This window comes from Elephantulus edwardii, unplaced genomic scaffold (genome assembly GCF_000299155.1).
Source record: "Elephantulus edwardii isolate Elephantulus edwardi_28Jun2011 unplaced genomic scaffold, EleEdw1.0 scaffold00037, whole genome shotgun sequence".
Taxonomy (NCBI): domain Eukaryota; kingdom Metazoa; phylum Chordata; class Mammalia; order Macroscelidea; family Macroscelididae; genus Elephantulus; species Elephantulus edwardii.
Window position 1 is genome coordinate 21,159,016 of NW_006399787.1, and position 27,792 is coordinate 21,186,807.

The 27,792-nt window shown below is 38.1% G+C and overlaps 1 protein-coding gene across 1 annotated transcript; it reads right to left on the reverse strand.

Moving 5' to 3' along the window:
* Nucleotides 1–434: 434 nt before the first annotated feature.
* On the reverse strand, nucleotides 435–26,387 carry EIF2S1 (eukaryotic translation initiation factor 2, subunit 1 alpha, 35kDa). Its single transcript, XM_006884763.1, has 7 exons — nucleotides 26,147–26,387; nucleotides 17,640–17,719; nucleotides 11,497–11,648; nucleotides 7,411–7,517; nucleotides 5,542–5,639; nucleotides 1,894–2,037; nucleotides 435–1,084 (listed from the first exon to the last, which is right to left on the reverse strand). Exons 1-7 carry the CDS (start codon nucleotides 26,385–26,387, stop codon nucleotides 959–961), a joined length of 948 nt encoding a protein of 315 aa, XP_006884825.1. The 3' UTR covers nucleotides 435–958.
* Nucleotides 26,388–27,792: the final 1,405 nt, after the last annotated feature.

Sequence of the window (27,792 nt, forward strand, 5' to 3'; positions counted from 1 at the left end):
CTCATAGAGGGTCTTCCCCTCCTGCGCTGTCCCTCCACTCTACCCAGCATGATGTCCCTCTCTAAAGACCTGTCTCTCCTTACAACATGTCCAAAGTAAGTCAGATGAAGCCCTAGAATCCTTGCCTCCAAGGAGCAGCCTGGTTTAATCCTCTCTACGATGAATCTGTTTGTTTTCTTGGCAGTCCATAGTACCTTCAATACTCTTCTCCAGCACCACAGCTCAAAGGCGTCAATTCTCCTTCTAACCTCCCTAGTCATTGTCCAACTCTCTGATGCATAACAAGTGATTGCAAAAACCATGGCCTGTATCAGGTGTACCTTAGTCTCCAGAGAGACACTGTTGCTCTTCAGTATTTTGGAGAGGTCCCTAATTTTTTCAGAATTAATCTCTCTTATTGTGAGATGTTCAGAAAGTACACGAAATGGTAGCTGTTCACCTGTCTTATGTCTACATACACACTAAGTGAATAGAATTATGCTTCTAGTAGCTGGAATGCTTTTAACTAGTGACAAGAAGGAAGAAGCCTATAGTTAAATATCCCAGAAATTTATTTAATGTTTGCTTGAATACATTTTATAAAGATTGGGACTGTTTGAGTGCCCTTGGTCAATCTCATGGAGGCACTGAACTATAAAGGGTGCCAATCTGGAGACATGAGAAAAGGAAATCACAGGCCTGATTTTATGACCTTTCTTTGTGTAAAGATTTTAGTCTTTAGTGAAATTAGGCCACTCCCTTAAAAAAATGCTTGATATGCTGGAGTTACTGTGTAAAATCAGTTGACATTAAGGAGGGCATTTCACATTCTGGTCTGTTGGAACATTTAAATACTTGGAAATAAAAAATATTTAGCTTTGAAGTTTTCAATACTGGAAAACTTTCAAGTCTAGGGTTGATACAGTCCAGCCTGGAAAGGCTGCTTTGTGTTCCTTAACTTGCACTTGGCTTCCCACAGTTAATCTTCAGCTTTGGCTTCCATTTCTTCTGCATCGTCATCTCCATCTACTTCTGCATTTTCTCTCTCAAGCCTCTCCAGCTGTCTTGCAAGCTCAGTCTCATCTGTGTCTGTGACCACTTTAGGCTGGAGAAGCAGAGGCAAAATTGCAAAGTGAGACAGTAAAACCAGACACAAACTTAACTTTCTATTATCTTTTAACTCAAGGAAACACTTTTCTTCCGAAAGCCTCTGTCTTATTTGTTCATTTCTGAGTGCTGACATAACATTAAGAATTAGAAATTCTTTCAAACAAGACAACATAGGGGGAAAAAAAAGAGATACATTTGTGTCTATGAAAATAGAATTCTATTCCTGGCATGAAAACAAGCTCATTAGCTATATAGTAATACTTAAAGCAAGTCCACAAATAATAGACATTCATTCTGTCTAACACAAACATATAAACAAAAAAAACCCCCCAAAAACAAAGTATAGCTAGGTTCAAAATAAATCACTTAATTCTTTGCACATAAGGAATCATTTTATACACATCAATACAAGGAGACTAAATTTTTTTCAAATAAGGAAAAGACCATTTTTGTTTCTAATTCTAAGCATACATTCAAATTCTGACATCAGTTATTTTCTTTTTTTCCATAGGGAGCTCTGGTGGCCTAGTGACTAAGTAGCTGTGTGAGGGAGAGACTGATTTTCCACGGGAAACAAACTCAAAACCACTTAATCTTAAATAACCATCCCATGGAATAAACATAACAGGTAAATACTAATGGCTCTTAATTACAGATAAATAGCATTTTCAACCAATGATTATTTTATGCTTAGAATCCTAACTCTATATGAGGTTCTAAAAAATAGTGGTTATTAGCTATTTTAGAATCTAATTTCAATTTCTTAATTTGAGAACAAAGCAAAAAAGAAGGTACTGATCTCACCTCCATCTGAACATTGAAAACCCCCCTCTTTTCTTCAATCTTTTCTTTGATAACAGCCATAGCTTGGTTGAGGACAGAGAGGCCCTCTGTTCTCTCTAGAGTGGTTGTTGTCATCACATACCGAGGAGGTGCTATTAGATTAATCTAAGAGAGAAGGACAAAAATTTATTTATGAATTAACTGTTCAATATACAACTACTAGAGTATCCAAGAACCATTTTATTAAATCTGGTTCATTTAACATAGTACCCTAATCTAAATTCAGTTGTCCGTTAAGATCTATAGTGGATTGTCTCCATTAACCCTACAGATAGCAAAATCCAAACCTTCCAAGTTCCTTTTATAACCTACATCCATCCTCTCATATTCTTTAAATCATCTTACAATACTCACAATATCTAATATAATGTCAATGGGATATAAATAGCCCTTTATGATCCCTTAAGGAGCTTGACTACCAAATTGCACCCTTCTCCAAAACTCTCAATCTGAGTTTGATTGGCTCTACGATGGTTGAATACATCGATGGAGAACCATGTATAAAAAATGGTCAACCATGTAATCTAGTCCTGTAATACAAACAGTCCACTGCAATACTGAATATAAAGAATTATGGTTTTTGATGTCCTATGGTGGTGCCAAGAAATCTGGAGAACAATCACTTGGCCAACTGACTGGAAGAGCTCTATATTTGTCCCCATTCCAAAGAAGGGTGACCCAACCGAGTGCGGAAACTACAGAACAATATCATTGATTTCACATGCAAGCAAGATTCTACTGAGTATTTTCCAAAAATGACTGGAACAGCACATCAGCAGAGAACTGCCAGAAGTCCAGGCTGGGTTTAGAAGGAGTCATGGTACTAGGGATATTGTAGCTGATGTTAGATGGATCTTAGCTGAAAGCAGGGAATACCAGAATGTCTATCTGTGTTTCATTGATTATGCAAAGGCATTTAACTGTGTGGATCATAACAAACTGTGGCTGACTCTGAGAAGAATGGGAATCCCAGAACATTTAATCGTGCTAACGCGAAACCTATACTTGGACCAAGAGGCGTTCGTCAGAACAGAGCAGGGTAACACCACATGGTTCAAAATTGGGAAGGGTGTATGCCTACTGGGAAGGGATGTGTCCTATCTCCATACCTCTTTAACCTGTATGTAGAGCAGATTATCCGAGAGGCTGGGCTCTATGAGGAGAAGTGTGGCATCAGGATTGGTGGAAGATCTATTAATCTACGTTATGGAGATGACACAACCCTGCTTGTCGAAACTGAGGAGGACCTCAAGCACATGCTGCAGAGGGTCAAGGACTGTAGCCTTTAGTATGGACTGAGGCTCAATGTCAAGAAGACAAAGATTTCACCGCTGGACCAATTGGTAGTATCAGGATAGACGGCGAAGAGATTGAGATTGTTCATAGCTTCAGTTTGCTTGGCTCCACAGTCAACACATTAGGCACCAGCAGCCAGGAAATAAAAAAACATATCGCGATGGGAAAGTCTGCTGTTAGGGCCGTCTCTAAAGTACTCAAGAGCAACGGTGTCTCTCTGGAGACTAAGGTGTGCCTGATACAGGTCATGGCCTTTGCAATCTTTTGTTATGCATCAGAGAGTTGGACAATGACTAGGGAGGATAGAAGGAGAATTGATGCCTTTGAGCTTTGGTGTTGGAGAAGAGTATTGAATGTACCATGGACTGCCAAGAAAGCAAACAGATTCATCCTGGAGAGGGTTAAACCAGGCTACTCCTTGGAGGCCAGAATTCTGGGGCTTCGTCTGACATACTTTGGACATGTTGTAAGGTCCTTGGATAGGGGCATCATGATTGGTAGGGTGGAGGGACAGTGCAGGAGGGGAAGACCCTCTATGAGGTGGATTGATTCAGTGACTGGGGTAATCAGGATGGGAGTGTCAGAGGCAATGCGATTGGCACAGGATAGAGCAGGGTTTAGGGCTGTTGTACATAGGGTCGCTGAGTCGCAAATGACTCGACAGCACATAACAACAACATGGTGGCTACAAAGACTGAACAGGTATGGTGACAAGATGCATCCTTGATGTACTCCTTTCCTGATTTTTAACCATACAGTGTTTCCGTGCTCTGTTCTAAGGAGTACTTCCAGATCCAAGTATAGGTTTCGCATAAGCACAATCAAGTGTTCTGGGATTCCCATTCTGCTCAAGGTTATCCACAATTTGTTGTGATTCACACAGTCAAACACCTTTGCGTAGTTAACGAAACACAGATACTCTGGTACTTTCTGCCAAGATCCATCTGACACTGACAATCATGTCTCTAGTGCCATGACCTCTCCTAAAACCAGCTTGTGTTTCTCGTAGATTTGGGAAGCAGGGCTTTAAGAGGAGGAATGTTGCATCAGGATTGGAGGAAGACTCAACAACCTATGTTATGAAGATGACACAACCTTGCTTGCTGAAAGTGAAGAAGACCTAAAGTGCTTGCTGCAGAAGGTCAAAGACTGTAGAATTCAATATGGATTGAAGCTCAGCATCAAGAAGACCAAGATTCTCACCACTGGGTCAATTGGTAGCATCATGAGAAATGGAAGAGAGATTGACGTTATTGATCTCATCTTGCTTGGCTCCACAATTAACACTTGTTAACACAAGCAATCAGGAAATCAAAAGATGAATTGCTTTGGGAATATGTGCTGTCAGGGACCTCTCTAGAATACTGAAAAAGCAAAAATGTCAGTCTAGAGAATAAGGTGCACCAAATGTAGACAATGACTAAGGATGACAGAAGAATCAATGCCTTCAAGTTGTGGCACTGGAGAGGAGTCTTCAATATACCATGAACTGCCAAGAAAACAAACAAGTCTATCTTGGGGAGGATAAAACCAAGTTTCTCTTTGGAGGCCAGGATTTTGAAGCTCTGTCTCACAGTCTGGGCACATGGCCAGAAGAGACTGGTCCTTGGAGAAGGACAGCATGCTTGGAAAGATGGGAGGACAGCACAGAAGAGAAAGACCCCGGATGAGATAGATTTATACAGTAACTGGAGTAAGAGGTTGGTGTGTCGGAATTAGTGAGACTAGTTCAGGACAGGGAAGGGTTCAGAGTTGCTGCACGCAGGTTCGCAGGCGACTCGGTTACACACAACAACATGGTGGCTAAACTAGTCATTAGTATAACAGAAAATGGGTTTCTAAAATAAATGAACAAAAAATTTCTATATAATTCTACATGAATGCAAAGAATGCTAACAGATATTTGAACAACGACCATTCAATTTCTCATTTAGAAAATATTCAGAATAAATATTTTATTTTTTAGAATAAGCCTTTTAAAAGCTATGTTTGGGGTATTCTGAGCACAGAAACTCATGATTGCATAGGAACTTTAAGACTGATAGCCCCTGGTACTCAACACTAAGAAATATGTTCACCCACTATGACAACCACCAATAATAATACCCTTGACAAATTTAATCTCAAACACTTCCTAGAAATAATATCAAGAATTAAGACTTCATAAGAGCGAGCAAGTGAGAGAGAGCGAGAGGAAGAAAAAGAACCACCAAAAAAGAAGAGGAGGGAAAAAACTCCCCAAAACCCCACAGTAAGGATCTGATTTGGTTTGGGTGGGTGCTTCCATAGGGCGGGAGAAAACTCATTACTCACTTTGATGGGCATGGTTTCTGTTGAACAATTCAAACCTGCTCTCAGGGCTTCTTTTACAGCATCTATGCCTTCATAACCATAACAAGCCACTTCAATATCTAAAACGCAAAAAATTTAAAAGAGGTATAAACGCTGTTAAAATGTTTCAAGATTTGTAAGAAACCAGAGATGTGACAGATGCACTAGTACACAAATACTTATGCTCTCATCATAATTTCAATTACAAATTAATATCAGGTATTGTTTGTTTTTATCATGTGCCATGTGTTAGAATTGACTAATAGCTGACCCTCAAAAGGGGTTTCAGAAGGAGTTCTCCTACAGAGAAGCTGGTGGATTCGAACCATGTGTCCTGGGTATTGCAGCGCAGCTTCGTACCACTAGGCCACCAGATCGTATGTATTAGGTTTCATAAAAACAAAATACCACCAAAAGAGAATTATAGAAACTAATAATAATAATAATAATAATAATAAAAATATAAATCCAGGACTCTTCTCATCCACATGAAATCAACTAAACCTGAGGCAGTAAATGAAATTAATGGACAATTTAAATGATACCTATGTCTCTGGGCAAGACACTCTGGAATTTAGCTAGACTGTGATCTTTAGAAGAACTGACTGCTATGTCTTTGGCCCTATGCAGGAGCTGATGGGCTTGAACTTCCAACCTATTGGTTAGACTTCTGAAATCCTGAAATATTTCTGTGCTTCTGGCCCTTATTTGTAAAATGCAGATAACAGTGTAGTGAAGACAATGAAATAATAACTGAAATATCTCAGAAGAGCAAATGACCATTTTATAAATAAGCATATTCCTTAACTCAGCAATTTTCTTTGAGGAATTTATCTCAGAGAACACTGTAATGGGAGGTATATATACATACCAATAGTAAATTCAGAGCGGTTTTGTAACAGAAGGGGGGGAAAATGGGATAACCCAACATTTATCAAGTTGGGACTGATTTATCCTAGGGTATATTTTGTTCTATGGCATACCACCCAGCTAGAGGAGAAAATTTTACATGTTATAATCCTACTTTTGCAAAAATAACCCACAATAATATAAATATTTATATATGACTGTATCACATATGTCTAGATACAGTATACATATAAGACAAAGAATATATCCCAACTATTAAGTCTTTCCAATCACTTGCTATGCATCTGAGAGATGGACAATGAATAAAAATGACAGAAGAGTTGATGCCTTTGAGCGGTAGTGTTGGGGAAGAGCATCCCATATATGGCCAAGAGAATAAACAAGTATGTCTTAGAGAGTGTTGGCCGGAGTTCTCTTTGGAGGCAAGAATTATGAGGTTTCACTTCACAAACTTTGGGTATATTGTCAGGAGGGGCTATTCCTTGGAGAAGGACATGATGATAGGGAGGGTGGAGGGCTGGTGAAGGAGAGATAGACCCTCGCTACAGTAACTGCTGCAACGGACCCTTGTGTGTCAAGAAGTGTGAGGATTGCACAGGATACAACAGGGTACCCTGGGTATCATAGGGTTACTATGAGTTGTATTTGATAGTACCTAACAACAACAGCAGCAACATTAATGTTATTACATCAAAATAGGAGACTATTTTAAAATTATGCATGAAAAGAAAATAAAATTATTTTTTAAAGTGCTAAATTAAAGTTATGTGATTTTATATGAGTGTTTTTAACTGTGTGAGCATGTACATTTTAAGGTAATTCCATAAAAGCAATATAATTTTTAAAATTTTACTTTTATAAACAGATAAACACTTAGAAAAGCTGATAGATGTTGATGTGCAACAATGTATTCTCTGGTAAGGCTCATTATTTTAAGACATTTATTGGCACATAAATATTTTAAAAATCTTTAATATTTACCTGCTCGAATTTTAACTGCTTGTGGCGTCAAACGTCTATTAATATTGTCAATGAGTACTCGTCGTTCATTTTCATTCAAATCTAAACTATCCAAAATAGCTGGGTCTCTGAGTAAAACAAACAAAAAAGAAAGAAAAAAAAATCCAAATGCAATTTAAAAGATTAATATTAAAGTAACTGATAACTGTGAAACCACAAAATCAGAAAATAATGGTTTCATAGGCACAGAGACTCTAGAATAAAATCAAACCTTAGTTTTTAAACTGTCTACTTTGGACTTTCTTCTAAATCTTGGATTCCAAATATGTAAAAGGGAGATGAAAACAGTTCAACTCTCAGGACTGGGGTGAATATTTAAATGAGACAATGCAAGTAAACCACTTTGTAGTGTATGACAAAGAGAAAACAATCCATGAAACTAGATTATTTAAAAATAAAAAAATGAAATAATTTATTTACATGAACAATTTAAAATGTTTCTAAATCCTTGTGATGTCCTACCATAAAATTAAGCATTTCTACATAATTAGTAATCCTTGCTTCAAGAAGCTTATAAACTAGTTTGAAACAATACCGATAATTGGAGGGTGGGGAGGGAAGAAGAGTACACTATGGGAGTCAGAAAAGGAAGGGATCTTTTTAGATGATGGTAAGAGGCCATTTTAGGAAGGGCTTCATGAAGAAAGTAGCTATTAATTGACCCTCAGACCTTGCAAAGCACCATACCCAAGCATAATGGTCTTAGCTTTTTCCTACCATTGAGCACTGGCTGGCTGCTGGATGAACAAACAGAAGGGGGGAAAAATATGACTAAAACAATGGAAAGGTTTATTTACTTTCTTACAAGCAACTATACACAATAACTATGGCTGAGTACCATCGAGTTGGAAATGACTTATAGTTGAGCCTTCAGCAGCTTTTGGGGCAATTAATCATGAAGAAGCAGACAGTCAATCTTTCTCCTGCAGATTAGCTGACAGAATCAAACTGGGCTTTTGAATTGCAACACTTTGGGTTCTTTCCACTGTTGTTGTCTACTGCCATCGAGTTGGGCACAACTCATAGCAATGCTATGAACAAAAGGCCTGAAGCCTTTCCATTAATTATCGTCATTTCTCCAAGTTCATGGAGTTTTCTGAGACATTAGGAAGTGGATGCCATTCTTGCTTCCAAACCTGTCTTAAAATGGAAGCTCCACCAAACACTGCCTGCCATGGGCAGCCATTATGGCATGTGAACATCAATGGCACATAGTTCAGCATCACAGCAAACCTAGACTACCTCAGTGCAGCAAACTGACAGAGGAGTGCTGTAAAACTTAGAAGAATATTCCCCCAAAATAAAAGAACACTAGACCCTTGGGCCCAACTGACTTTTAAATACAGGGGAGATATTGCTCGCTCTCTCTCTCTCTAATAAGAACAAAAGGCCTGAAGCCTTTCTATAACTACTGTCACTTCTCCAAGTTCAGAGTTTCCAGAGGCAAGTGGTTTAGGAAGTGGATGCCACTCCTGCTTCCAAACCTGAATCAATCTGGGAGCTCCACCAAACACTGCCCACAACTGACAGCCATTATGGCGTTTGGCACACTTATGGCACAATTGTTCCATTATGGCATTTGAAACCCAAATGGCACAAGATTCAGTGTTACAGCAAACCTAGATTACCTCATCACACCAAACTGGCCAGAGTGCTGTATGACTTAGAATGCTTCTTCAAAATATGGTAACAAGTGATTAAAATATAATCCCCCTGGTCCAACTTTTAAATATAAGGGCACCCGGGAGGTACTGTTAACTCTAAGCAAGAGGCTGAAATAAAAACAACCAAATAATTCACACAGATCCTCAACCAAAACAAAAGCACCATCTTACAGACTCCAGCAGCTTCTTCCAGCTCCGAAATGGAGACAAGGGCTTTGGTGTTACATGCTGTTGTTAAGTGCCATCTAGTACCAACCCTATAAACAAAAGAACTGCTGTCTTCTTCTAAGTTCATAGATTTAGGCCACTAGGCCACTAGAAATTATCAACTGCCTATGCATGGATATACACGGAGAGTCATCATAACAGAATATGAAAATGGAAGAAAACAATAAGAAAAATTTCATAAAGATCTACTAACAGGGGAACAGGTAAAGCATATTCCACAATAAAATACTGTACCAAAACTAAAAGGGAGAAATAGAACAAATCTACTGATTTCGAGAACTGCTTAGCAACAGTGCAGAAAAACACAAGTTACAGAAATTTATCTATTAAACATATTTATGCATGATGTATAGTTGGCAACGGTAGTAACATTACTTAAATACAGACAATGGCTTCATAAATGATGAAGCAAGGCTTTTACAAGGAAAGGGAATAACATGTTCCAAGGCTTAGAGGAATGATGGGCTAGAGAAGCTGGGAACAGATGACAGTAAAACACATTTAACAAATACATGGGTGTGAAAAAGAATGTATACAAAACTTTGTAAATAAACCAGTATAAATCAACACCAAAAACCCAAAGACATGGAGAGGTAAAGAACTGAAGTTGTGGAGATAAACCTAAAACAGTGCACAACAACTAAGAGCAAAAACTCTGTATCTTGGCTCCATCTTGTATTTAGGAGCCATGTGACTTTGGAATATTGCTTCGTCTTGGTCTCAATTTCCTCATTTGTAAAATAGGGATAATAACTTTTACCATAGTTTAGAGAATTTTATAAATGTTAGCTACTTTCATTATTCTAATATGTGTGAGAGAGAGAGCACGCAAGCTGGGGTCTCTTGTCAGTCTCATTTGAAGGGCTGGAGGGACTAATAATTTGTGGCAGCCCCAAAATTGGGCTAAGTGCAATGTTGAGGTCTCTTGTGGAACATTACCATTCAGGAAGGAATGGGAAGTGAAGAAGGGGAGAAAGGAAGAGACTTAGTAAGTCTGTTAAAAGGTGAAGAAATAGTACCTGGTACAGGATAAAGTACAGAGAATGCTTAGAAGTTAATTCACAGCATAAAGGGGACAAGTTTCTTCATTACTGGAATAAAGTCAATAAGGGGAAAGGCTGAAGGTTGAACAGAGCCAGTAAGAGGAAATAATGGATGCAAAGCTGGGCTCAGGCAGTAAAACTGACATGAAATAAGAGGAAGGGAAAAGATTCCAGTGTCATGGGAGCAGGAGGAAATGACTGGTGAAATGGAGATTAAGTTTGCTAAAATGGTGGAAACAAGTAGGGGAGGGAGACCTTTTGTAATGGCTTTTATTTTCTCTATAAAACAGATGATGAACTCCCCAAATGAGAGTGAGGGAGGAACAGTAGAGACTATTTGCAGTATGGTTGTAGCAAACCATTAAGGATGTGAAGAGAAGATGACTAGGAGTAGACAAGAGTCCACCGAGGTGTGAGACCTTGAATATGAGGTGGTCACAATCTGAAAGACTGCCATGTTTCTCTAGTAGTCCTAAGCGGTTTACAAGTGAAGATAAAGCAGGACAATTACTCCAGGGCTGGATGTGACAGAAGGACAACAGGGCAAAAAGTTTATGATATTGGGAAGAAAGCTGTTAAACTGGACCATGGTGTCTCTATGCTGGATAAGAAAGAAAAGGCAGAAAATGAAAAGACGATCAGGAGGGGGGAAAAAAGTTTGGAATGGAAGTCTGAAAGAAGAGTAGGGCTATTACACAGATGAGAGCTTAAGAGTAGAAAGCTGTGGTAAAAGAACAAAATAAGTCAACCAGAATGAAATAAGTGAATCACAGATTTTGGAGCTACAGGAAATACTGGTTGAAGTGAGAGGCTGTCAAAAGAAAGTGACACAAAGAATATAAGAAATTACAGTTTTGAATGAGATGTGCTCAAATTACCTAGGGCAGGAACAAATCCTAGGAGAAAGGGGGGAAATGTACAAGAGCAATGTGTGAGGAAACCATATAATCCGGGCCTGGCCTGGATTGTCGGTCTTTTATATGGTAATATTTGTACCTAAATTTGGCAAGGGCCCAATAGGTGGATGTTATTACATGTCAGCTGATCAACTTGTGTGCCAGACCCAGCAACTGGGATATTTAGGTAGAAAAGAACAAATAAAGTGTTCTTACGAGACTGCATGCTTAAATGCATCATAGGCACCGTATCCAGGTCTCCTGTACTTGTCATCAAACACCCAAGCAGTTCTCTGGAAAAGACTCTCCAGTTGCTCATCCTTGGTGTATTCTAACACCTCAGCCACATGACGAAGAATGCTGTAAACCTAGAAACAAAATGAAGGGTTCAGCAATTTAAAGATGTTTATGACCATATTTCAATCTCTGATTTATAAAACAAACAAAATGATGAAATATGTAGAGCCTACACTGTTTTTAAACTCTACATTTGAACCAAGAAAGAAACAAAAATTACATTTTAGCTTCTAATAATAAAAATAAATTATTTTTCAGGACAAAGAACTGTCAAAGATATGAGATCTATATAAACAGACACTTTCAGTTCTTTGTCCATAAAGAAGAAAGACTTCTTCCCCCCCAATTATTGACCCATGTGACGATGATAAACAGTAATGGTACACTCAATTAACAGTCTATTGGTAAAATGCCTGAACCAAGGCCTGGGTCTAAAATGACACACTCAACTTCCTCCTTTATTGTACTAAGAATCCCATCTCCCTCCACTCCCACTGTTTAACTTCTTCACTGCTGCTTTGGTGGGTGCTGACCGTGGTTCAAGTAAAAGGCAATCACCGACAACTTCAATCTATATTTATCATAATGTTATTTACTGGTACAGTTTTGAAGATTTTTATTTTCTTGATGTTGAAGTGTAACTGATATTAAAGTCTTTAAACATCATTATTCTGGCTGTTTTATCTATGTAAGTCTTTTTTAATCCTTTCTCATACAGTCCTGGCTCCTGGATTATTTGTTCCGCATATGGAGCATAAAGGTAGGGTGAAAAAGTAAAATCTTGACACATCTTTCCTGATTTTAAACAATGCACAATCTCCTTGGTCTGTCTGATGGACTGCTTCATGGTCTATGTACAGGTTCCACATGAACACAATTAAGTGGTTCTAGAAAGCCTACTCTTCCCAATGTTACCCATAATTGGTTATGATCTAAAGCTGAATGCCTCTGAGTAGCTAATGAAACAGGTAACCATTTTGCTAGAATTCTGTTTTCAGACATGACACAGCTGACGTCAGCAATGCTACTGCCTCGCTCCATGGCCTCTCCCAAATACAGCTTGAAATTTCTGGCAGTTCCCTATCCATGTACTGCCCCAGGTGTCTATACTGTCTGTCTTCAATATTTTACTTGTGTGTAGTATCGTTGATATTGCTTAGTAATTTCTGCATTGTATCTGATCAATTTTCTTTGGTATGAGAACAGGCCTTTCAAACAGATGACTTAGCATGTTCTGCACTGCATCCATTTGCTGATTTGCGATTTCATCAATTCCTTGAGCCTTGTTTTTTAATCAGTGCAGCCTGGACTATTTCAGTTCTTGGTCAAGTTACCTCCTGAAATGGTTAATTATCAACCAATTATTTTTTGTACAGTGATTTTGACTTCCATCTTTTTCCGATGCTTTCTGCATCATTTAATATTTTGCCCATAAACTCTTGAATAATGCAAGTCGAGGCTTATTTTTTCCTTTATTTTACCCTGAGAGATGGTGTGTTCTTCCATGATGATTTTCCAACTGTAGGTCTTTACATGTTTCATTTTAATAATTTGCTTTGTCTTAACAAGAGAAACAAGGTAGGAGGCATCTCACTCCCTGATTTCAAATCCTACTACACTGCCATGGTGGTCAAGACAGCATGGTACTGGTACAATGGCAGACACAAATATCAATGGAATAGACTTGAGAATCCAGAAATCAGCCCATCTACCTATGGTCAACTGATTTTTGACAAGGAGATGAAAACAGTTAAGTGGGGAAACGATAGCCTTTTTATCAAATGGTGCTGATAAAATTGGAAAACTATCTGTAAAAAACTCAAGCAAGATCCACACCTCACTCCATACACAAAAAAACAAGACAACTATGAGAGATCATCTCACCCCAGTAAGAATACCAAAATTTAACAGAACAGCAAACATTAAATGCTGGTGAGGTTGTGGAGAAACCGGAACCCTTATTCACTGCTGGTGGGAGTGTAAAATGGTGCAACCACTATGGAAGGCTGTAGAGCGCTTTCTCAAAAAGTTGCAAATGGAATACCATTTGACCCAGCAATTCCACTCCTGGGAATTTACCCTAAAGAAACCATAACTGCCACCCAAGCAGACATATGCACACCCATGTTTATTGCAGCTTTGTTCACAATAGCAAAGAGTTGGAAACAACTCAAGTGCCCATCAACAAACGAATGGATAGAGAAACCCTGGTATATTCACACCATGGAATACTATGCTGCACTGAAAACCAAGGAATTTATGAAATATTATGCAAAACGGATGACCCGGGAGGACATTATTCTGAGTGAAATACCTCAGTCATGAAAGGAAAAATACTGCATAGGGCCACTGTTGTAAAATGGGACTAGCAACATGGTTGAGGAAAGACAGAAAAGGAGAGGAATGATGTGTATTGCATTGAAACAGATGAGGAAGAGATCTGTTTAAAAAAGATATATGAATGGGTATTCTTGTCATTACAGAAGTCCAGAGTGAAGGCTGCATAGTGGAGTGAACTTGGGGGGGAGGGAGAGGGATTGTGTATCAATGAAAGAGTTTTCCTTTTTCTTTTCATGGAGAATGATTTGGGAGGTGGGAGTGGTCAAGGAGAAAGGTGCAACAATGAATGACTGGAAATCCTAAGTTTCTGAAAACTTTCATTAAAATTAATAAATTACCCTTCCCCAAACCAACAAACAACCCCCTCCAAACAAACCCAAAACACAAAACACTCAAAACCAACTCAAAGTGGATCAAGGACCTAGGACTAAAATCAAGGACTACAAACTTCATTAGAGGAAAGCTTGGAAGAACTCTAGAAGCACTAATCCACAACATAAACAGTCTTTCAAACATCCTGAAAAAAACCTACCACCAGGAGAGGATAAAATAGATGGGACCTTCTCAGAATGAAATCCCTGTGCACATCCAAAAACTTCAACAGGGTAAAAAGGGAAGCCACAGACTGGGAAAAAATATTTGGTAATGACATGTCTGAAAGGACTTACACCTAGAATTTATAGAATACTCGAGCGCCACAAGATAAACAACCCAACTGAAAAATGGGCACATAAATACTTCATAGTGCCATTTTTGTAAAACAAGAGTGACACTGGGGTTGGGCGGAACCTAAGAATAGAGGAGATAAAGAATGTATACTGCATTGAAACAGATGAGGGAGAGAACTGTTTAAAAGGAATACAGGATTAGGCATTACTATCATAGTAAAACTAGATTAAAAGAAATGCATATTAAAGTGGACTGTGGGGAGATTGCATAACAATGAAATAAAATTTTTTTTTCCTTAAAAACAAACTCGGGAGAGAGGTGGGCAGGGAAGAAAATGTGCAACAATGAATGGAAGAAAAATTGAATGGAAAGAATATGCTGTAAAAAAATACATGTTGCATTAAAAAATCATTAATAAAAAAAATTATTTGCTTTGTCTTCTTAACCATTCTTTGAAATCTTCTGTTCAGCTCTCTTACTCCCTAATTTTTTTCATTTTATTTTTCCTATATTCTAAGAACAAGTTTCAGGGTCTCTTATTATTATCCATTTTAGTCTTTTCTATCATTTTAATGACGTTTGCTCTCTTCATGTATGACGGCCCTTGATAGCAAAGCATCAAATCTGGCGAGTTCTGGTGGCCTAGTGGTAGGAAACTGCACTGCAATCCCAGAAGTGTGCGGTTCGAATCCACCAGATGCTCTGCTGAAGGAGGAGGAACAATCGCCTCCGGTACCAGTCAGATCCAATTTGACGGTACACACATAAAATAAAAAAAAAAAAATTTTTTTTTTAAAAAGAAAGCATCAAATCTATTCATAAGATGGTTTCTAAATTACAGTTGGTGATGGCTGCTTCTACAGCCGGCCTCTGACATTGTTCTGACTGCTGAGCTTCCCTACCATCTCTCCAACTAATGTAGTTAATTCTTGTGCATTCCATCTGGAGAGGTCCATGTGCAGGGTCCTCAGTTGTTTCAAAAAAACACATTTGCAATGAGTAAGTCATTAATCATACAAATTTTTATCCTGCAATCTCTAGTCCTATTTCTATTTTCCAAGTAACAATCCCTGTTTCCAAGTTTTGCCTTTCAATTACCACCTATTAATACACCCTGACTATGTATTTGGTCAATTCTAGACTACAGAGGTTTTTAATTTCTTCATCTCTGGGTTCTGTGGTTGGTACAGACTTGAATAACAGCCATCAACAGATTTTTCATACAAGTATATGAAAGTTGTCCCATCATTAACACCATCGTACTTTAGGATAGACTTTGAAATGTTCTGTCGGAATGCAAATTCATTCCTCTTGTCATTTTCAGTATAGCAGATGAGGACTGTTGTTGTTTACCATCAAGTTGGAACTGACCCATAGCTGACCCTACTCCAGTGGGTTTTCAGAGGCAGTAAATCACAAAGGAGGAGACTGTTCATTTTTCTCCCATGGAGCAAGTGGTGGTTTAAAAACATACTTTTGGTAAATAAACTATAGAAAAGTTAAAAAACAAGACAAAACAAAACAAAATATACTTCTGGATTTCTTACCACGAAGCCATCAGCACTCCAATGAGGACAGAATTCAAGCACATGTGTGCACAGGATTAGCAGCTGGAACAGCAAGCAGTCCATTGCCTAAAACCCTTGGCTACCTCATCACATGTGACATACTCCATCTTACTTGAATCTATAATCAGTACACTTGAAATCAGCAGGTAAGAGATCAGGTAACATAATGCACTGGGAAAGCCTGAAGTCTGGGGATCTCTCCAAATTACTGAAAACTACAAATTCTTGATGACAGTTTGAGGACTAAAGTGCATTTGATTCAAGCTATGGTCTTTTCAGTCTCTTGCTATGCTTCTGAGAACTGGACAATGACTACAGATGACAAAACTGATGCCTTTGAACTACAGTGTTGAAAAAAGAATTCTGATGATCTGTCGAATTGGATAAGACTGGTAGAGGAGGAAACAGTCCCTCCTTTTCTAGCAGAGGATCTGGTGGATTTGAACTGCACTCCTTTGGGATTGCAGCACAACTTTTTGCCACTAGACCACCAAAGCTCCTTCTTAAAAACTTTAAATCTTAATTTTTAAGGTATTTATTACCATGAGATAGATATAATCACTGTAACTACAGTGACCTACCTACTGCAGGTCTTTATGCTTTTCCCACAGGCACATTGCTGTTGTTTGCCATCAAGCTAGAACTGATCCATAGCTGACCCTCCAGCAGGTTTTCAGAAGCATTAATATGCACTGGAAGAGACTGCGACCCTTCTCCCATGGAGCCTCTGGTGAATTCAAACCATGTGCCTATGAGATTGCAGCACAGCTTCTTGCCACTAGGCCAGCTGAGGTTCCACTGGACATATCCTACTTTAAAAGTTGTTGTTGTTAAGTGCCGTTGAGTCATAGGCAACTCATGTCAACCTTATGAATGAAAGACCTGAGTGCTTGTGTAACTTCCATCCTTTCTCCAGGTTCATAGGGTTTCCAGAGGCAAAGCTATTTTAGAAGTAGATGCCACTCCTGCTTCCAAGCTTGTTTTAATCAGGGAGCTCCACCAAACACTGTCCACCATGGGTAACCATTATTGCATTTGACACATCAGTGTCACAGTGTTCTGCTTCACAGCAACCACGAGTTAACTCTGTACAGCAAGAGGACAGACCAGGACTAGGTATTTATTATTTTTTTTCATAGGGATACGATTGGAAATATCTTTAAATGTTACAGAAAATGCAGGATTTTTGCTATTTTATGATACTGGCCAGTGGGCATACATGTTCCTTATTATACGCATCAATCAAGGTAGTGAATCTCTTTCATTGCCATCAAGCTGGAACTGACTCATAACTGAACCTCCAGTAAGTTTCCAAACTTGTAAACTCCATGGGAAGAGATCACCCATCTTTCTTCTATGGAGCTCCAGTTGGATTTGAATTCCTAGAGGTGCAGTCTTTTGGGTTAAGAGGGCAACTCCCTACATATTGGTCTACCAGTATGCCTCCCTTAGAGAGTGAACACAACTTGGTAAAAACCAACTTACAGTTTTGGATTTGGTGAATTTGTCTTCACATTTGATTGCTTCCTCTGGAGAAACTCTTCTTTTGGAGAGATCAATATATCCTGTTAAAAGATTAAAAAAAAAAAACCATTAACATTTTAAAGCAATATATAGCCAAGTATCAGCTGACTAGTATAACCACTTTTCATAATCAAATGGCTTGGCTGACATAGGAACAATTACTCCTCACTAAAACCATAGTGTTAGAAAACTGCCTAAGAAAGTAAAAGATGAGATTTTTGTTTTTAGAAATGTATTTTTCTTTTCAAGTAATTTAACATTTTTTTACTTTCATCAAGAAAATGAGAGCTTGCAATTATCATAATGTGCAATTACCTGTGCCTAGTAAAATAGGACTTCACTCTGATCTAGTTTAAAGTCACCTTAGAGGAAAATAAAACCAGATTTTAATCAGAACTATTTTCTATTGACTGCATGATTCTATTACTATGTTGTTAAGTGCCATTAAATAAAGTATGACTCAGAGTGATTCTTAGAACAAATCTATATTGTACCCTATCCTACACCATCCTTATCAGCCCCAGCATTTGAGTCCACTGCTGCAGACACTTTATTAATCCACCTCGCTAAGGGGCTTCCTCTCCTGTGCTCAACTTTCACCTTTCCAAGCATAATGTCTCTTTCCAAGAAATAGCATCTCCTAACATGTCCAAAATATGTGAGACAAAGCTTTGCCGTATTTGCTGCCATCTTCCCATTTACTGTTACTGCAGTAGGTGAATTATCTAATTATTTCATTGAACTCTCACACTACCATTCCTGGTTTTTAATGAGATAAAGGAAAATTCACAGAAGGCTAAATAATTTTCCAAAGTCAAAACAGAAAGAAAATAACTAAATTCCATGAACGTAGGCCTGGTTAGGGCTTCTACAACTACACCAATGAATTGTATTGAGAATACCTTTCCTTTGTTCCTAAATATGTTGTTGAGTACCTTCTGACCCACAGCAGACTCTCCGTTGCATTTTCAGACAGTTTAATTGGACAGGAAGAAACTGCCCATCTTTCTTCCATGTAGCAGCTGGTAAATCTGAACTGCATGTCTTCAGAACTGTAGCACAGCTCCTTATCAGTAAGCAAACAGAGCTTCTGATATATTAAGGGTAAAATGTGCTTGCAGGTTATTCCAACACTTTCAACAGATATAGCTACTTCCCTTCTACTTAAAGTATTAAACTTTTTACTTATCAATGAGTGAATGGTTGAATGATTTTTTGCATCTATAAAAATTACATAGTTTTTCTTCAATATTGTAAATACACAGTGGTTTTCAGATTGAGTTTTTGTCTTTAAAAAACACTGAGACACTGATGTGCGATATTGGTTACCTATGGTGGACAGTGTTTGGTGGAGCTCCCCGATTAAAACAAACTTTGAAGCAGAAGTGATATCCACTTCCGAAATGGCTTATCTCTGAAAACTCTATGACAGTGCTCAGGTCTTTTGTCCATAGGGTCGCTATGAGTTGTCTACGACTCGAGGGCACTTAACAACAACAATGTATATATAGTCACGTGAGCTCTGGTGTTGTAGTCTCTTGTGCTGGTAGCAAAAGGCCATGCCTCTCTCTCTGGCACTTTGAATCTGCAATCCATAAGTGGCTCCCTGAAGAAAGATGAGCAATGCATGCGGTCAAGTGTAAGTTGGACTTGATTCAATGGCAATGTGTGGTTGCTGTTATGTTCTGTCGACTGTGACTCATAACGACTCTCTGTACAACAGCTCCGAAGCCTGCTCTATACTGAGCCAGTCTCACTGACTCTAACACACCTACCCTCATTACCTCAGTTATTGTGTCAGTCCATCTCATCTGGAGTCTTCCTCTTTTGCACTGTTTCTCTACCCTTCTGAGCATGATGTCCTTCTCTAAGAACCAGTCCCTCCTGGCCAGGTGCCCAAAGTAAGAGATGGAGCTTCAAAATCCTAGCCTCCAAGGAAAAACATGGTTTTACCTTTCTAAGATCTGTTTGTTCTCCTGGTGGTTCATGTTAAAAAAACTCCTCTCTAGTACCACAACTCAAAGGTGATTCTTCTGTCATCCTTAGTCACTGTCCAGTTCTCTGACACATAGCAAGTCACTGCAAAGACCATGGCCTGGATCAGGTGCACTTTAGTCTCTAGACAGATATCTTTGCTTTTTAGTACTCTGGAAGTCTCTGTCTATTTTCCCAGTGCAATTTGATTTTTGATTTCCTGAATGCTGGTGTCAAGAAGCATTAATTGTGGAGCTTAGTGAACTGTAACTGTTAACAACTTCAATCTCTTCTCCATCTATCATGGTGCTGGTCAACTGGACCCCTGGTGAAAATCTTTTTTTTATTTTGAGTTTCAATCCATATTGAAGACCACAGACCCTGACTTTGTGTAATGAGTATGGGATATACAGATTAACACAGTAAAATGAATTTCTTTATGTGTAGTTTTGATTTTAACAAAATGGCAGCTGTGCACTACCACCACCACAATCACATTTTTCAATGGTCCCATTAGTACCTCTTAAAATTTTCCTTATATTTAATCCTATACTGGCTTTGTGTTCCTTCTATCCTGGCAATTTTGATCCCTACAGTTTGGTCTCTTCCAAAACATCAAAAACAGAAACTAGCACATACTCATTTGAGTGTGGTTTCTTTCATTCAGTATATTTGAAATCCATATTATTGCATGTATTAGTAGTTACTTTCTTCTCAGTTATAAGTAGTGGTTCATTGTACTGATGTCATCTGTATAATGCAGATTACTGATGAGTCTCCCTCCAATCCTGATGCCATACTAGAGTCCAGCTATTTGGATACTTTGCTCAGCATCTAGATTGAACAGGTATAGAGACAGAATACATCCCTGATGCACTCCCTTCTCAATTCCAAACCATGTAGTACTCCCCTGCTCTGTTCGCACAACAGCCTCCTGGACCAGGTATAGGTTTCCCCATGAGCACAATCAAGTGCTCTGGGACTCCCATTCTTCTCAATGTCAGCCACAACTTGTCATCATCTGCACAAATGCCTTTGCATAGTCAATAAAGTACAAATAGTTATTCTTTCCTCCAGGATCCATCTGACATCAGCAATGATATCCCTGGTACCATGGCCTCTTCTAAATCCTGCTTGAATTTCGGGCAATTCCCTATTTATGTACTGTTCCAACCGTTTTTGAATGATCTCCAGCAGTATTTTGCTAGCAAGTGATATCAATGATTCTGCAGATGACACAACCTTGCTTGCTGCAAGTGAGGAGGATTTAATGTACTTGTTGCAGAAGATCAAGGAATGCAGCGTTCAGTACGGACTGCGTCTCCGTATCAAGAAAACAAAAGATTCTTACCCGTGGACCAATAGGCCATGTCATGATGGATGGAGAGACAACTGAAACTGGCAACAGCTTCAGCTTGCTTGCATCCACAATGAACACCCCTCCTCCTCCCCCGGTATTAGCAGTCAGGAAGTAAGGAGACACAATGCAATGGGAAAATCTGTACTTACAGACCTTTCCAAATTACTGAGGAGGAATGATGTCAGTTTGAGGGCTAAGGGGCATCTGATTCAGGCCATGATCTTTCCAATGACTAGCTATATATCTAAGACCTGGACAAAGAATAAGGATGACAGAAAAAGAATTGATGCCTTTGAGCTACGGTGTTGGAGAAGAGCACTGGACACTCCACAACAGACAAGAGAATGAATAGCTATGTTTTGGAGACGGTGCAGCTAGAGTACTCTATGGAGGTAAGAATGAGGCTTTGCCTAATACACTTTGTACATATTGCTAGGAGGTGATGTTTCCTGGAAAAGGATATGATGCTGGGAAGGGTGGAGGGTCGGTGAAGGAGAGAAAGGCCCTCAACCAGGTGGATTGACAGGGTGACTGCTGCGATGGGCTCTTGTGTGTCAGGAAGTGTGAGGATGGTGCAGGATAGGACTGGTTTCAGATCTTTTGTTCATAGGGTCGCTATGAGTCATACTGGACTCAATGACAACAGTCCATTGTATGGAAGCATCAGAGATTTTTTTTTACCCACTCACGAGCTGAAGGACATTTGGGTCTTATGGGAGATAAACGGAATCTCTTGTTTCTAATACCAATGGAATGAAAAATCAAATCTCAGTTAAACTGAAGAAATTACATTCCAGTTTTATTCTACTAATTCTATCCTTAACCATAGATGCAGTTATTTTTTGCTCTAACTATAACTAATAGAGTGAGGCTAGACCTCACAAGTTAAAGGTGCATTACAGTTATTTGGATGCCAAATTTCAGACACAAGACACAAGCTTGGGACCTTCCCAGGTCCTCTTCACTTCTGATCTACTGACTTCCACTATTCTTCTGGATTCTGCTAATTTGCTAGACAGACTCATGGGAAGTTAGTTAAGTGTTGTACTTGTTAAAATAGTTGCTTATTAGGAGAGAAAAAAATTAGCCTTTCACATTTACTCAATTTCTCCATTCCAGTATGACTGGTCTTCAGCCTGAAGAACTTAAAATATTTCTTACGGAAGTCTGACATTAAAATCTCAGTATCAATTTGTCAAAGAGCCTTCATTTCACTACATAGAATTCTAGTTGAAAAGTGTTTTATTCCCTTCAGTACTTTAAAGATTTTACCCCATTCTCTAGCCTCCATTAGTTTAAATTAAGCCAACTGTAATTTGCATCATTTTCTTCTGGTTATTTTCTTTCAAGTCATTTTCTTAACCTGTTTTTCTCTCTTTAGGCTAAATTTGTATTTATCTTGCTTTATGTTTTTTGAATTTCTTGAATTCATAAATTTATCAAATCTCAGCTTCTATTACTTCTACAAATATATTTTCTAGTACAACTGATTGACATTGAGTCAGAATTGATTCACAACTGTCCCTCCAGCCAGTTTTCAGAGGTTATAAATCACACAAGAGAATGTGAGATCCACCTTTCTCTCTCAGAGCAGCTGGTGAATCTGAACTGCCTGCTGTTGAGTTAGCAGTGCAACTCCTTAACTACCAGGACTACCAGAGCTCCCTTCTATCTAGCATGTTGCTGGGTATCACTGAATTGGAATCAATCCATAGATGACCCTCCAGAGGGTTTTCAGAGACCATAAATCACAAGGGAGGAGACTCCCATTTCTTTCCTATGGAGCAGCTGGTGGATCTGAACTACATACCTTCAAGCTGGCAGTGTACTCCTTGCCCCACGGCCACCAGAGCTCTTTTTTTCTAGTATAGATCTATGGTTATCAGATATTGTTGAGGTTATAGTACCTCAATGATATAGTACCTCATGGACTATCAAAAGAACAAACAGATATGTCTCAGAAAAAGTGCAGCCAGAATCCGTAGAGCCAGCATGGCAAAGTTTTGTCTCTCATACTTTGGGCCTGTTGTCAGGAGAGACTATTCCTTAGATAGGGCCATTATGCTTATAAAGTTGGGTCAGCGAAAGAGCGGAAGATCCCTCAATGAGATGATGGACTTCCATAGTGATTGTAGCAATGGGTTCTGTGTGTTAGAGATGATGAGGATGGCACAGGACAGGGTTCAGGTCTGTTATTCATAGAGTCACTGTGAATCATTCTTGGCTGAATGCCACCTAACAACAACAAATTTTTCCCAATGAATAATCTAAACGTGGTTCTCTGCAACAGCTTATAATTTCTGGGATTTCATTTTTGTTCATTTATTACAAGCGAATTTTTTTTAAATGTCTTGAGCAAATAAATAACCTGCTTTATTCTTATCTGCCAATTTCATTATCAGGGTCACCTTAGGGCCAACTGTCAATGATCATTACACTTTCTCTTAAGTAAAGGTTACATTTTCCCAGTTGTGTTTTGTTTTTTTTTTTTTTTTAGCAATTTTGGATTGCATCTTGATATTATGACTATCACATGACAGCCTCTGGATTCTCTATGTGCTTCTTAAAAACACAAGCAGGCAATTAATTTATCTGTAATCAAATTATAAACTGTCTCTCTGGGGAGGGATAAATCTGGTTTTTACGCTCGTGCTAGTTGGAGCCATAGATGCAATTACAGTGCGGAACTCTACCATTTTATGACCTGTGTACTACTGACAGTTTCAAGAAGGACAGCAAAAGCTGTAGTGGAAAACTGACAACCTTCCTGATGGGAAACCAGAATTCTGAGTAATCACAGAGCTGAAAAGTGGTTACTGTGGCGAATGATCTCAGTTAAAAATGTATCTTATTTCTTTTTTTATTTAAATGACATATTTTTTTATTAAAGCATTACTTACACATGCTACTAGTGCCCAGAACAAAAAGCACCATTCTAGGACATACTGTATGATATTCATATCATACAATGATATAAATAAGAATAAAAGTTTCACTTTTCAACCACTTATGGAATACAGTGTGCCCACATACATCTGGTTTAGTATGCAGGTATATGCACTAAATCAAAGGTGGCTCCAAGAGAGAAAAGATGGGCAATCTCCAACCATGTGATTCACAGCCTTAGAAACACTGGAGGGTCAGCTGATTCCAACTTGACAGCAGTGAGTGAGTGGTTAATTGGAAAGATGCTATAGAAGATCGGGCTTGTATAATAGTGTGAAACTGAAGAAATGGGCCTCATGTCCCCCAACCCTTGCATCAGAGACTCCAAGGGACACGTATCAAGAAAGCTCTGGTGGCTTAGTGCTAAGAAGCTGCACTACAATCCCAAAGGAATGTGGTTTGAATCCACCAGCTGCTTCAACAGGAGGAGCATGGGTTATCTCCTCCCCTGCGATTTACTACCTCTGAAAACCGTGTGTGCGCGCGCGCTATAGGCCGGTTCTGACTCAATGGCACATCAGAACAACTCTATCAAAATCCAAACTGTAAAATTAATTTCTAAAATTCCATTTCATTAAGTCTTTCAATAGTGAAAACCTTTGGCTTTAGCAAAAATTTTCAATCAGGAAATTTGTCTTTAAGGGTTAAGATATAATCCTAATCTTCAAGTAGTTTTTAGTATTTTTTGGGGGCACAGTAAGACATATCACATTATGATAATTACTCACTGGAAACAAAAATCTAATCAATTATAGTGAGATGATTAAAATGAACTCTATTAAAAGTAATTAAGTAAAAATTTATTTTATGTCCACTGTGTTTGGGGGAAAAAAAGGGAGGTTTCAGAAAAATTTACATTCAGTTCAGAAAAAAGCACTGAATGAGTTTGGTTTTCCCCACCAGGTATAAAGATTTTATTTTTCCATTTTTTAATCCTTACTTTATTTCATAGTGGCTTGCATACAAAATTCATACACACTGAATGCCTTTCATGTACACTGCATTCCACATTCTTACATTCACATTGTTTCAAACAATCATCATGTACATTGTGTTTTATAAAATGAATAACCATTGAATGATGTAAGCTATTACCCCGTCTTTTCAGGTAAATAACTTTTCCTATTTATCAGTCACATTTGCTCATTATAGAAACGTTGCATAAATAGAAAAAGAGATGAAAACAAAAAGAACTTAGTCAGAGTTAACACTGTCAGAGCATTACTTTCCTATGTATATTTCTTTTTTTTAATGTGGTTATGCTTTTAAAAAATTTATTATTATTATTATTAATTTCAATGAACATCTACAGAGATTTTCGAGTTCTATCGAATGAGTTTTAAAAAACCATTCAGCACTCTCTAAAGGAAATACACAGGATCTAGGGCCACATTCTGATTACCAGAGAGATATGTAATACTGAAATACCAGAGGTATGTGTAATACTGATTAGTTTCATGTAATCTTTATTCTGAGTAACACTGGGAGTGGACACAATGCTTTCCCAAAACTTAAAATACTCAACAGGAATGAACTTATACTTTTCCAAGTCTGGACAACATGAGGTACTTACCAAGATCAAAACTGTCATATGCTATTTAGAAATGTTTTTTAAAAATTTTTATTCCATTCAATTGTTATCTTAGGACACTGATTATCATCTGGACATGTAACAACTCTCTTCAGACGATCTCTCTCAGGTTTTTATTTTCATTCATCCTTCTATTCTCTCCCTGCTCACTTCCTGAGTTTTATTCCTGGGTAAATGGTACCTTTATTTATCTTGCCTGGTTGATTGTTCTGACTGCCTCCTTGGTGTTACTGTTCACCATATAGCTAGAATTTAAGGTTTCATACTGAAATTGTGTTGTTTTTGTTTGTCCGAGTTGGAACCGACCCACAGTTAATCCTCCAGTGGATTTATAGAGGCAGGCAATGACTCAGGAGGAGAGTGTCCATCCTTTCTCTTATAGAGCACCTGGTGGATTCAAACTGTATGCTTTTGGGATTTGAGCATAACTTCTTATCACTAAACCACCAGTGTAAACATATATTAAAAAACCCAACAAACCAAACACTAACACTCAATTCTTCAATAAATCTTTCTTTTAAAAAACAAACAAAAAAACCAACACAAAACAACAACAAACCAGAAATCTGAATTACATCTTAAATATTTTTCACTTACCTTTCTCTTTGTCCACTCTAATGACAACCACACATTCATTTCTGCCAATTCGGATAAGTTTGTTTATAGAACGGATACGTCTTCTGGATAATTCACTAAGAAGAATCATGCCTTCAATGTTGTTGTATTCCAGCAAGCTGACATAAGCCCCCATTTCAGCAATGGACCTTACATTCACCATCACTACATCTTCTACCTCAGGAAATTTGTGTTGATAAAATCTACAACTTAGACCCGGCATCCTGCAACTTAAACAAAGAAATCAAAGTTATATTTAATTGTGATTGAAGAAGTCTATTTTTCACACTGTGCCATTTGGAAGAAAATAAATGACAAAAGAAAAGGTTTGCTTTCTCACCTCTTTTTCTTAAATGATACCTCAAAAAAGATGGATGTTACAATATAAAATTCAGGAAATCTATAGAATTTTCATTAAATCTATATCCTGGGTAACATTTAATAAACTCTGTCAAGAACTAAACTTTATTCTGTCCCACAAATTTGTATGGCTTGGGTGATTCTCTGCTAGTAGTTTCTGAGGAATCATAAAAAAATAATGAGCATCTATAAAGTACTCTGTAACCTTAAGATTAAAGGATACCCAAGCGTAAAACTGTACTTCATGAACATGACTTCTTGTAGTATTAAATGACAGGATGCATCACTACCATTATAAACTCATCAGCAAACTAAGCCACTTTAAGTCAGCTAAGTGTATATACTGCCACCCACTGTTTAAAAAGAAGAATTCCATTCTAACTATCATTTATAGCTGAAATCATTATTAAGGTGTCATCTGTTAAGGAGATTAAAAAAACGCAATCAAAAACCTTGAAAATGTATTAAACACAAGACGTGAAATACAACTAAAAATATTTTGTTGTTTAATGCCTTTGAGTCGAGAATGACTCATAGCGACCCTATGAACAAAAGGCTTGAAGCCCTTCTACAACTACTGACATTTATCAAAGTTCATAGAGTTTCTGGAGGCATATTATTTAGGAAGTGGATGCGACTTCTGCTTCCAAATCTGTCATAGTATGTTACTATTTTCATATGCCATTGAGTTGCTTGCGATGTTATGATGACCCTATATATAGCAGCTCTGAGCCCTTTCCTGTCCTGAGCCAGTCTTGCTAACTCTAACACACCAACCCCAATTGCCCCAGTTACTGTATCAATCTATCTCATCCGGGATCTCCCTTTCCTGCACTGTCCATCCAGCCTTCCAAGTATGACGTCCTTTTCCAAGTACCAATATATAACTATTCTTATTTTCTTCAGTTCAAAGAAATTTTAATTCATAATTAGCAAAATTTCTAATTTCCACTATTCTAATTTCTCTCAAATATTTTTTTGTTATATGTATACCTAATAATGAATATAGCTTTATAAATTCCATTTTAAGGCTTACATTTTTCTTAAGCTACAATATCAAATATACTTAAAACTGGTACCTCTGAGTTATCCAATCTAATTCAGCATCATTTTTTTTTTTACCAGAACAGTGATTCTCAAATCTGTTTAGGTAATGAAGTTCCTAGGTGTCACATTCTTAACCCAATGTGAAATATTTAATAATAATTCCTTAACATGACCCACAAGCTGGAAGTCATACTATGGATATACATAGGCATTTTTAAAAA

What these genes read in the sequence shown, in the direction of transcription:
- EIF2S1 (XM_006884763.1), bottom strand. Translation starts at nt 26,387, where the DNA reads ATGCCGGGTCTAAGTTGTAGATTTTATCAACACAAATTTCCTGAGGTA. An exon ending in AGCAGTTAAAATTCGAGCAG is followed by an intron (nt 5,640 to 7,410) that starts GTAAATATTAAA and finishes TTTGCGTTTTAG; the next exon opens with ATATTGAAGTGGCTTGTTAT. An exon ending in TTTTCAATGTTCAGATGGAG is followed by an intron (nt 1,085 to 1,893) that starts GTGAGATCAGTA and finishes CTGCTTCTCCAG; the next exon opens with CCTAAAGTGGTCACAGACAC.